General features: G+C 44.7%; 1 protein-coding gene across 1 annotated transcript in view; it reads left to right on the top strand.

Annotated features, from left to right (window-relative positions):
• Positions 1–3,867: 3,867 nt before the first annotated feature.
• The window catches only part of pde8b (phosphodiesterase 8B), a gene marked incomplete at both ends in the record, with an annotated part of 42,108 nt that continues 33,333 nt past the window's right edge, over positions 3,868–12,642 (top strand). The window contains 3 exons of the mRNA XM_079735205.1: positions 3,868–4,155; positions 7,817–7,873; positions 11,601–11,791. Of these exons, the coding sequence (XP_079591331.1) occupies positions 3,868–4,155; positions 7,817–7,873; positions 11,601–11,791 (536 nt within the window). The remainder of the gene's footprint in view (positions 4,156–7,816; positions 7,874–11,600; positions 11,792–12,642) is intronic.

Raw genomic sequence — 12,642 nt, 5'->3', positions numbered from 1 at the left:
AGTGGCAATCCCATATCTCCACAGTCTGGAACCGAACTCTATCCTGCAAGATGACAACGCTCGCCCCCACAGGGCGGGGTTTATCAGAGACTACCTCCAGAATGTGGGAGTGGAGAGGATGGAATGGCCTGCTAGAAGTCCTGACTTCAACCCCATTGAACACTTGTGTGATCAGCTTGGGCGTGCTGTTCGTGCCAGAGTCACGTTGGCTGACCTGCGACAAATGCTGGTTGAAGAATGGGATGCCATCCCACAGCATTGTGTGACCAGGCTGGTGACCAGCATGAGGAGGGGGTGCCAGGCTGTTGTGGCTGTGTCTGGTTCTTCCACACGCTAATGAGGCTCCTGTTTGTGAAATGAATAAATTGTTAAATTGCCAATGTGTCTTGTTTCTTCAAACGTCAATCATCCAATCCACCAAACACCAAATGAGTCAATGGCAGAATAAGCTGTTTGGCATTGGCAGAGAAGGTTTGGCAAATTTTTTAAAAGGTAATCTTTCAAACAGCAACTTATAAGCAGTATTAGTTCTCACCCAAGTTCACTGATTCTAGTAGTGACTAGCCAACTCGTGTTCACTCACCGGAGTTTCCCGCATCAGATATTCTATTGCAATCACTTCAGTTGACACTCTCAAGTTGGACGTCTAGTTGGAAATTAACCTTATTAGTATAATTGCATGTAAACTATGATAATATTTAGAGTGTTTTATCTGTTATTTCATACCGAAATCCAGGAGCTTCTTTCAACACGTTTCATGGGAAATCTTGGGAAGAAAAAGGAGTTTCTTATTCTTGGGGAGTTCCCTTGAACGGCACACATAGTGCGCCCTCTTAAGGCAATAACTTTAACTACTCCTGAGGTACGTAGCCGTAATTTCATGAGGGTTACACTTGCTATCCGTTTTTAGTATGACTTCTCAACATTACGTATGGCGCACATGGCTAATTGGCATAGGCGCACAGGACTGGCTGGCTCTGCTTGGCAAAGAATATAACCTATTTATCTATCTATCTATCTATCTATCTCTATCTATCGATCTATCGATCTATCTATCGATCTATCTATCGATCTATCTAACTATCAACGCATTTGTCTAGTTTTAATGTGATGTATTGTGTATTTCCAGTCAGAATTGTTGTCTCCCTTGTTCCGTGTGGTCTTGTACTCTGCTGTGTGAGCCGAATCACCTAAATGAATTCCCGACGATTTGTGTTGTTTGGCATTAATAAAGACTTGACTAGGCTATCTATCTATCTATCTATCTATCTATCTATCTATCTATCTATCTATCTATCTATCTATCTATCTATCTATCTAGGCTTTTAATTAACAATTATTCTAAACGTGACTGCTCCAAAAATAAACAAGATAACACTTTTTGCCGGGATTTATTTGTTTTTATAAGCGGTTTATTTGTTTTTATTAGATGACATTTTGTGATGAAAACAATATCCCGAGTTTGAGATCTCAATCATGGGATATTGTCCAATATCCCGAGATAGCAAACCAATCAAATTGCGCCATCTTCGCCGGGTCTTTGGTCCGTGTCTCCCCAACGTGACGTCATGCAATGCATTCTGGGTAAAACGAGAATCCATCGCAAACCGCTAAAATAGTACCTACTTTTCATATTACATTCCGTTTTGTGATACCTAACAACATCAAATACAATGGATAACAGTTTAAATCTTTATTACCAACAAGCTAATTGCATAAATTTGTTCATTTGCAAAAATGAACCCTGCAACACGGCCTTTAAGTGATCCTGTGAGGCCACTACGGATTTTGAGTTAAGCGCCCATGGTCGACTCGGTCATTGAGACGGGGATCTGTGTGTGTGCCAAGAATATGAGTGTCATTAACTTGCATTGGAGCAAATTCCGTTGGCAAATGACGGAAAATTTAAGTGATTTGTGAGAACACCAAGGATTTTGAGTTAAGCGCCTGAGGTGGACTCGGTCGTTGAGATGCTGTGGTCAAGTCAGCCATCATTCGTTCATCCGCGGTTAAGCCAGCCGTCACACAAATTCTTTGTGCGCCTTCACTCTAAACGTTTTCAAAATAAAACCCTTCACCTACGTTTGTGTGGTATAATTGTGTCTATAGGCGGGTTCATGGTCCTGGTGATAACGAGACGGCTCGCCAATGATGACGCTCACGACGCGTGTTTCCGACAGCGGGCGTTCATGTGCACTGCGGTGGGATATGCATATTTTGGCCTATGCATATTGTGAGTTTTTCAAAGGACATTTTCTCAAAATCTGTGTGTGTGCCACGGAATATGAGTGTTTTTAACTTGCATTGGAGCAAAATCCGTGGCCATATCACGGAAAATGGCGCGGATTTTGAGTTAAGCGTCCGTGGTCATTTCACGGATTCTTGTGAGACCAGGTTGGTTTTAAGATAATACTAATTTATATGATTTGCTTGTTTATTTAATCATTTATTTGGCGCTGAATCACAAATAGTTCTGCAACTGGCGTGTGACTATACTGTTGCCAAGCAACACATAAACATGTTCCTGCAAACTAGCTTTTACGTTGTGTGGCTTTACAAGTGACCACAGGTCAGCCACTTTGTATCAGGTAGGTACCTTTATCTGTTTGTTTACATTTATTTTGCACCCAGTCAAGTCTGTTGACAGTTGCTTTGTTGACATGTGTGATTCTGGGAGTTAATAGATTACATTGTTAATCTAATGAATTAATGTTAATGTTATTATAAATCACTGTGAAGCAGAGTGATTACATTGACAGGTAAGAGGTTTTCACCAATTCTCAATCTTACCTACATCACCTTTTGCATACCGATATAATAATAGTGTGCTCTGGCCTGGTCTGGTTTAGCTGTGGTCGGAGCTTCAGGATGGAGGCTCTTTCTGGCCGTTGATTTGAGTCAATTCCCCCACAAAGGGTCGGATCAAGACAAACTTATTCCAACATAATGATCAAAACGATCCTTTATGAGAAAGAGAGAGAGAGAGAGAGAGCGAGAGAGAGAGCGAGTGAGGGGGGGGGGGGGGGGGGGGGGGGGGGGGGGGGGGGCAGAGAGAGAGCCCAGAGAGCCGAGAGAGAGCAGAGGGGAGCGCGTCTCTATCGCAGCATCAACAGGGTGAACGGTCCGGTGGATTCTATGTGGTTCAGCCCAGAGCAGACGGCCTTGTCGGGGCCAGACGCTTAATAACGTGGCGTCGTTTTCGCTTCCCAAATAGACACGAGACCTTTATCCAACAAGAAAAACAATACAACCTGCAACATTCGTGCTGCTTGTGCGCTGCTCCGTTCAAAACAACACGACTCTACCTCTCAGTTGAGATCGCGCTAGAAGCATGAGGCGTCGGGCGCTCAGCGGTACCGCGAGAACGGACCAAGAGGAGAGGGACCGCACGCGGCAGAGTGATGCTCTCTGAGCCCATTTACCGCATCTAATAGCTGCCTGTGTGATGATCATGTAGCCGACGTTCGTGTCTTATTTGATATAGCCTACGGACTCCTACCGTTGCGGCGAGGAATTGCGATCACCCCCCCCCCCCCCCCCCCCCCCCCCCAGTCCGCTCTGAGAAATGCAATAGCAACATAGGTTAAGAAAGAATGCGATCCATGAGCAGTTTGATGTAAAGCTGTGCCGCTATGTGGGCCTGTGCACGTTCCGCCTCTCTTGTCTCTCATGTCCCCTGACGGAGCGCGGCAGCAGGGTGGCGGTGCGGTAGCATCGAGCTGAGGGCGAGGGCTTCCCGACCTCTACCAATGCTGGGAGGAAACAGCGGCCGTTCAACCGGGAAAGGTATCACCTAGAAGGTGGTTGGCAAGTGCGCGGTCGCGTTTGTTATTAGCAGGGGGGGTGGGGGGGGGGTCGCATTAAGGTATGGGGTGCGCCCCTAGTATCCACGTCTCTCAGAGCGGGGTCATCTACTGCCGAGACTCGGACGAATCCAACTCGCCGCATCAGACCACCACGATCTCCCAGGGCACCGCGGCCACGCTGCACGGGCTATTCATCAAGACCGACGCGGCGGAAAGCATCCCCTCCGTCATCACCTACCAGAGGCGGCACTCGAGGAATAACTCGCATCGGGATCGCGGGAACGAGCGTAGCGGCGGCGGACACATCCGCATCGAGGCCGAGACGCAGACCAGCCGCTCCAGCGTCAAGGTAGGCGCGGTAGAGTCTACTACGGTTGGACGCACACACGTGTGTGTGCACATGCAGACATTTGCGTAGTAAGGCACACGGCAACGAGACATCTGTTTCAGTTATTGTCGCCATCAATGCCGTTTGACCACCGGTAGGTTAGACTACTTCAATTTACCTTTAGAGATTAATAAAGTAGCCTGCCCTCTCAATCTGTCTGTCTGTCTGTCTGTCTGTCTGTCTGTCTGTCTATCTCTCTGTCTGTCTGTCTGTCTGTCTGTCTGTCTGTCTGTCTGTCTGTCTGTCTGTCTGTCTGTCTGTCTGTCTATCCATCTATCTTCATATCTTTCTATCCATCTATCTGTCAACATCTTTATGTCTATCTATATTTATGTATATATGTCTCTTTATATCTATCTCTGTATTGTATTGAAATACAGCATATATTTATTCCGTATCGACCTGGTGGGGTATGACTTTTGGCATTTGCAAGTACATCAATAAATGATTGATTATTGCATTGGCTTCAAAACATTCACCATATAGTTTTTCCATCTGCTATCCTGTTAAGAAACCAGAACATAACAATCTTTGGTCATTGTTAATGGATTTATTGAGAAAACATCTTAAAACCATCAGTTTCTTGACATGTTTTCTTCACAAATTAATGAATTGAGCGTAACTAGTGAATTTAGCGAAACAAAGTTGAGGGGAGTTTCTGAAGTGATGACAATGTTCCGTTGTGTCTCATGTGGTCAGATATTGCATCCTGTACTGTAACAAGAAAATACAACTGGACATCTAAAACGTCTTAATGGTACAATGATATCAATGATGCAGTATTCAGTTTCTTTGTGGTTACTTCCTAATCAGCTGTAACTCGCCTGTGTGTGTGTGTGTGTGTGTGTGTGTGTGTGTGTGTGTGTTATTTATGTTAAAGTGTGTGTTCCTGTCTGCCACAGAAAGCAGAAAACAAAAACATGCAAAGTGAAAGTAGAAAAATTAAAGTGTGCAACCGGACCGAATCAAACTAGAAAGTCTATGTTACTGGACCGTGGGTCGTTCTGCTGGGCAGCCCTGAAGGTTGTGTGGTCTGGCAAATAACATGTTCTGACCAGGACAATTTCAGCCCATAGCCACCAAGTCAATAGTAGTGAGAACTGTCAGAAGTTATGGCAGCTGTTTCCACCATGTGAGAGGTTTTTCAAAGTAAAAGACAAATATTCAGACCCAAGTCATATTTAGGAATATTTGTCTTCACTACTTCTGAAAACGTTCTGGATACTAAAAACCATATGCACCTTGCAAAAACATGTCTTCAAGATACACTTAAGTAATTCGTATTAATGTGAATGCAATATAGGCATCAAACTAAATCCTGTGATAATTTAATGAATAATGAATGTATAATTTAATGAATTATTCATTCATAATTAATTTCAGAGCAATGTTTCCTAGTGCAACTGTTGAGCTATAGAGAAGGGATATGAGCTCTATTAATCAATGTATAGTTGAAGCAGGGTCATTGATCATTCAATGCACAGCCGACTTGTGCTGGTCTTATGAATATTGCGTGTTGTCAGTAATTTAGATTGAAACACTTCTTCCTGTGTTTGTCAATGCATTCATCTTGCCTCCATCTCTGGAACTTGAAAGTAAGGATGACTCTGGTCAGTCATTAGGAGCCATCCTGTGGGCAAAGAAAGTTCTAACCTGACTAGTGATTCCTAACCTGGGCGTCGGGGCCACTTCGGGGTCACCTGATATGCATGCGGGTCGCAGGAGATTGCTGGAATAAGAGATAGGAATCCATTTAGGCAAATCAATTTTTCTTTTTTTATAAGGTCTCATAGACGTCCTGTAACTGAGCTGTCTAATACTCTATAGCCACAAGCAAACTATTATTAATCACACAATGTGTAAATGTTATGTGTAAAATTGCTGTAAACACCATACTGTGTGTGTGAGGAAATTATAATATAATGACGACAATACATTGCTTTATTTCTGATCTTTGACCCTCAGAGCAGTTAAGACAAGCATATGCTGGACCAGCAGAGTAGGCCGTACCACACTGTACAGACCATCCATATATATATCCACACCTCTCCTCCTCCTCTCCCTCCCCTGAGGAGCAGGATACGTTGCAGGACTCCTTTCTTCTTCCGTTCCATTCATTTGAATGTCCTACAGTCACCATGTCCCATCTTGTGTTGGTTTGGGAGTTTGGTTTCTTCTAAGCGAATGTAAAGTTAACAAAGATAAGGGCAAATTAACTATTCCTTCCTCCATGCAAAAACCTTTTAAGAGGAGGAAAGCCTAGCCTGATCTCTTCACCTATCATGAGATTCTGAGGGCACAAGTGTGTGTTTCTCCGTTCTTGTAAAATAAACGCATGGTTTGCAAGGAACGCTGTTATTTATTAATCTTCTGGACATTTGTGTAACAGATAAGTGATAGTTAATTCATTGCTATGGTGTGTGTGTTTGTGTGCGCAGTGTTTTGTGGTGATTCGTGCGCTCCAGTAGTTTTGTGAGTGTACTTCATAGTGCTGCGAAGTAGAAGGACAGAAAGACAGAAGGACAGTGGTACTGTACACAATCCAAAGTATCCTCTGGCCGTCATTAGTGCATCATCCCCTATTTATTTAGGATTTAGTTAATGATTATTAATTATTACATTTTAATTCATCTTTGAGTTTGCATTCATGTTGCAAAATAAAACGGATCATAACATGACAAATATTACGTAACATGAACATGTTAACATGTAGTGAGAACACTTAAGCGATACAAAATGGACGAACATTAAACAACTAATCGACTAGAATAAACAGAGTAAAACCGAAAAGTGCAGAGCCGTTTTGAAAGGCATCCTCACCCGTTTAAACATTATGTGTGTGATATAAATACAGTCTGCCTCTCTCTGTCTGGATGTGTGTGTTGCAAGAGAGAGAGAGAGAGAGAGACCGAGACTGATACAGAAAGACGGGGGTAGGTGAGGTTGTGTGTGTGTGTGTGTGTGTGTGTGTGTGTGTGTGTGTGTTTGCATCAACTGAGAATCACAAGTTTGTTCATAACATAATGACGCACATGGCTAAGAAGTGTGCTCAAAAACACACACACTCACATTCTCCCCCCCCACATACACAATCCCCCCCCCCCCCCCCCCCCGACACACAAACACACACACATTCTCCTACCCAGGCACACACACACGCACACACAGCGTTATGTATTAGCGGTGCAACCTTGAACCACTGCAACCCTCTTACAGAGGTATTAGCCGCGGTGGAGCTTTGCTGTGGGTCTGCCGCTTAAGTCCTCCCTCAACATAGCGTCTCTCTCAATGTGCGACGCCATTGAATATCTCTGGCCAGATGCATATGTGTAACCGTAGAAACCAAGAGATTATAAACGCTGATAGCACACCGACGGGGGCTTGGCTGTCCAGCAGCCTTGAGAGGAAACCTACGTGCCACGCTGTTGGCTATCAGGGGGAGCTCGAACCACAATGTACCCAAAAACAGGCAGACAGAGACACGGTGAAGGCCGCAGCAGAGTGTGTCAATATGCTCCTGGAAGTCAACGGTAAAATGGTAAGCAACAAGGTGGGATTGTGTTTGTGTGTGTTGGTGCTGGATTGTTGCAGTGTTTTACTGATATAATTTGTTTATTTTCAGGTTTCCTCTACAGAACAATGTGTGGGGCCCATGAGACTTATCCAAGGGCCGATCCAGGTAAGCTCCCTTGGTTTTCCACTCTGGCCTCAGCATGTGATCTTTGAATATATTCTGTTGGTTTCACCTGCTGAAATTTCAATGGTTCTTCCTATCAAATATTGTGTTGATTAATGAGAGGTAAAATATGTTTTCACAACCCATACAAACATCTGCATAACCGCACAAGAATTACACAATATTGAAGAACTTCTCAAAAAAGGAGATGAGGCAGATGAATAAGAACTGAACTGTATCCTAAAAGCCGAGAACTGACTTACAGAACATAGACAAACGCCTCTCAATAAAGCCTTGTTTTTAATCTAGAACAAACACAGACACTCTCATCCCCCCTTTTTTAATTTCAAACATCAAAATCGCACTTATCTTAAAATAAAGTGTGGCCCTCTTCCAGTGTGGAGAGGAGCGGGTGGAGACAACCTTCTCTACATTGAGTTTGGATGCAGTCCGTGTTTGGCAGTAGTGTCTCGACAAGCAGTGATGGTACTAGTTGGTAACATTGCTGTTTTGTAAATGAAGTATCTTTTCAGTAGCTAAGCGCTTTTATTGATCAACAGCGCAGTCATGCAGCTTTCTGCTGCAGTCTGAAATTAATCTAAGAGTCAGGACCCCAAACACGGACCATAAACACAGGAAGACGTAAGGTGTTCTGTGTCAGTAGGAGCATAAAGAAGCACTTCCGTATGACGGGGACATCACATACACATCCTTGAGCTGATGCTACGGCCATAGTCACACATATGCACGCACGCGCACACGCATGCACACACAGACCAAACAAACCGAGGTGATGGAAAGATGGCAGAGGGACAGTTTTTGATTCCAGGTGAACTGGCTTCACTTCTGATAGAAATTTGAGCTCTATCTTCTGAATCCTGTGAACACCTGTCAATCAGGCCTGGCATGGTTTCATCTGGCACGTGGTGCGAGTTAAGATCTCAGCTTAGAGTTTAATCAATTGTGTAATAAACGATTGAACTGGACATTTTTACCTGCGTATCTCTGTCTGACGGGCAGCTATATTGGTCACTGAGATTGCCTTGAATAGGCATAAAGTAAAGTTACTACTTTGGCCATGTTTTGGTTGCGTAGCATTTCACTGGGGGTTAGCTTCTGTGTAGTGAAGCTTCATTTAATGCAGAGTAACTGGTAGCTCACTACACTTTCCAAGTAGCATGCCCATCACTGACTGCAGTACCCATTTTAGACACTCTGTGTCCATGTTACATACTTCACCTTTAAGTTTACACAATGAGGCTGTTTATATGTTTTTATGAACGTTGGAGATGTCCTACTATTCACAAATGGAAAGGACCAGGTTGGTGTGGTTCTGTTTTCGGTGTCTTACTAGTTAGAAGCCTCTATCTAAATAGACTTGGAGTGAATCCAGCTGCACGTCATTATTGAAAAGGCAGGGGCATCTTGCTCATGCACAGGTCAGACTCAGACAGCAGGGATCAGACCCAGTGTCTTAGACCAGAGTCGACCGCACTATAGTATGAAGGTATATAGGCTGTAATGGAGTGTATGTTTTACAAAACATCACCGTTACCTTTAGAAGGTTCTTTTGACTGCCATATACACTATACATGTATACTATGTATATATAGAGACATGGGGAAAACAATAAGCCTGCATCCTCATGTCTGACTCAAAGTTGAACGTTGTTACTCAGGCAAGATGGCCACCAGTCGGTGTGAGTAGAATGGATAATCTTCTGTTCCCTCAGCCACAAAACATCTTGATCTGTATCGTCACAATGCAGACAAACACAGCCTAGGACGTTTTGACCAGGAATCCCGCTCTCCACGAGTTCAGTCTGTTGTTGGACACCATCTATCATCACCGCTCAATGACTTCATTGAGCGTTGATGATAGATCTTTCGATGGGATCGATGACCTATACCAGACACATTGGGTCTCTCTCTTCTATAACATCTGTGCAGCTTCTATGTAAACCTGCTCAATAATCACAGTGATATGGTGGTCAATGACACTGGTGCGGTCTTCTGTTGGAAATCACAGTATGGTCCGATACACTGGGGACGATACACTGCACACCATGCAACACACCCGCCTGTTGCTGCATCCATGACCTTAACAACCCCACTAAACACACACACAAATATATGCACACAGGCATGCACACACACACACACACACACACACACACACACACACACACACACACACACACACACACACACACACACACACACACACACACACACAAACACAGACGCACAGCTGCAGAAGGAGACTTCTCCCTATATATCCAAATATCTTATTAGCTCAACCTAAAACACAAACACATACAACTAGATATTACCTGTGTATAAATAATAGTTTGAACCGGGCAACACAAACAGCTTTGACCTCTATAAAGATGGACGAGATGCCCTCACTTTTAGAAACATTTCATAGACGGCTTTCCATTCATAATCAATGAAACGTCCAGTAGGTGTCTGTAATACTCAGAGGCTAATTTAGATGAAAAGTGGTGTAACGGGTTACATAGCTATGGATTGATCCTGGTCCAAATCAGATTAGATGTAAATATGAACTCAGTTTGCCCTCTGTGGGTTCAACACATGGCATGTGGCTGTAAATTGTTACCCGCAGTTTTGGGTTGCCAGTTTATGTCAATCAAACATCCTGTCCCCCCTTGAATGTCGACAGTGGGCGGGGACTAACGCTGACCTGCTGTTGGGTGTTTCTTCACGTAATACTCCGTATTTACTGTATAGTATTCCTGCCGTGGATGTGTAACCCAGACGCACCGCATCACGGCTGTCCGGTCTTATGGGGAGTCAGAGCGCCGCGGGCCGTGACGTCATCAGGGTCGAGCGGGTTCTGTTTGTGTGGAATTTCACAAGCTAGCACCATGGTTACAAAAACAGTACTACAGTTACACAGTCCAGCCACCAGATCAAAGCTGTGGACCTTTCACACACACTCGCCAATAAAGACCTGCTCTCTCCCTCTCTCCCTCTACCGCTCTCTCTGAACATCTCTTTCTCTCTCACTCTCTCTCTACCACTATTCTCTACATTTCTACATCTCTACCTCTCTCTCGCTCTCCTTCTCTCCCCCTACCTCTCTCTATCTCTCCCTCTCTCCCTCTACCTCTCTCTCACACTATATATATATCTATAGATTACTATTTTCTATCTATGTAGATATTTTGTTAAAGGGTGTACAATAAACGGTTTTTCACAACACCATAGTGATACATAATGACCTCCTAATGACCTCCCTGCTCCTATTGACCTCCCTGGCCCTTATGACCTCTTAATTACCTCCTTATGACCTCCCAGCTCCTAATGACCTACCTGCTCATTATGACCTCCTAATGACCTCCCTGCTCATAATGACCTCCTAATGACCTCCCTGCTCCTAATGACCTCCCTGCTCCTAATGACCTCCTAGTGATCTCCTTATGACCTCCCTGCTCCTATGACCTCCCTGCTCATTATGACCTCCTAATGACCTCCCTGCTCCTAATGACCTCCCTGCTCCTATGACCTCCCTGCTCCTAATGACCTCCCTGCTCCTAATGACCTCCTAATGACCTCCGTACTCCTATGACCTCCCTGCTCCTAATGTCCTCCCTGAGTAGATCCTCTGAGTGAAAGCATCTCTCCCATGACGCAGTATTAACTTAATAAACCCTGTAAGATGCGGTCAATCCAGTGTGTGGGACTAAAGAACACCTCTCCTCCACCAGGTGCTGCTAGTGTTTGCCAAGGAGGACAGTCAGAGCGATGCCTTCTGGTGGGCCTGCGACCGGGCTGGTTTCAGCTGCACCATCGCCCGGACCCCCGAGGCGGCGCTGGAGAGCTTCCTGGCCCAGCACCACGAGGTGGTGGTGGTGGACGGGCGCCACGCGCGCTACTTCCAGGCGGAGGTGGTCTGCCAGTAAGACCTTCCCTCTTTACCTCCTTCTTTTACCTCTCCTCCTTCCTCCTTCACGGTGAGAGCTGAGGACCAACTCTCATCTGACCCCAGTACTGTTTCTACTGTCACAGTTTTCATTACCGACCAATCTTTTTTTTCATTGGTGGCTGTCCGTTAGCACCACCTGTTGGCCAATAGGAGAAACACTTCTCAGACTGGACACGATGGTAGACTTATTTATCCTTTATCTAATTATTTAGCAAAGACTTTAACTCAAATATTGGGCTGCTCTGCCTCACGGGACTGTGTGGTAAAGTAAAGGAACTGTTCTTGGAGGATCTAACAAGTGTTGAGTCCCAAACCAAGCCCTCTGCACTCACCCCTCCTGCCGCCTCAGACTCTCATGCAATGCAATTCCTTTAAGTATTTGTAGATAAGCCTCAGACCCCATCCACACGGGCAAAAACGAGCCGTTTTCCTTTGATGCGGTTCAGGAATATCTCTGTAAAGACGGATTCATTGCAAAACTGCGTCGAGCTGTAGAAACGCTGTAGTACACATTACACATTACAGGCCCATAAGGGGCGCTGCTTCTGATACAGAACTACAGCAAAAAAAAGAAGAGAATGAGGCGAGCATGCGCATAAAGCCTGTGCGCTGTTTGCAAACATACAGTCCGAGATGAACAAGTAGCAAGGGCGAAAACAATTTTTTCCCCTCCGTTTTCCTTTGATGCGTTTCAGCACTATCTCTGTAAATACGGACTAATTGCGAAAAACGCATCGAGCTGTAGAAACGCAGTAGTACATATTTAAGGCGCTGGTTCTCCACAAAAAAATGGGAGCGCATCAAGCCTGTGGCTATCCAGCCTG

The sequence above is a fragment of the Pollachius pollachius genome (genome assembly GCF_949987615.1).
Source record: "Pollachius pollachius genome assembly, chromosome: 4".
NCBI classification, from domain to species: Eukaryota; Metazoa; Chordata; class Actinopteri; order Gadiformes; family Gadidae; genus Pollachius; species Pollachius pollachius.
Note: the sequence above shows the minus strand (reverse complement) of the source record. Positions and strands in the feature narration are given on the sequence as shown.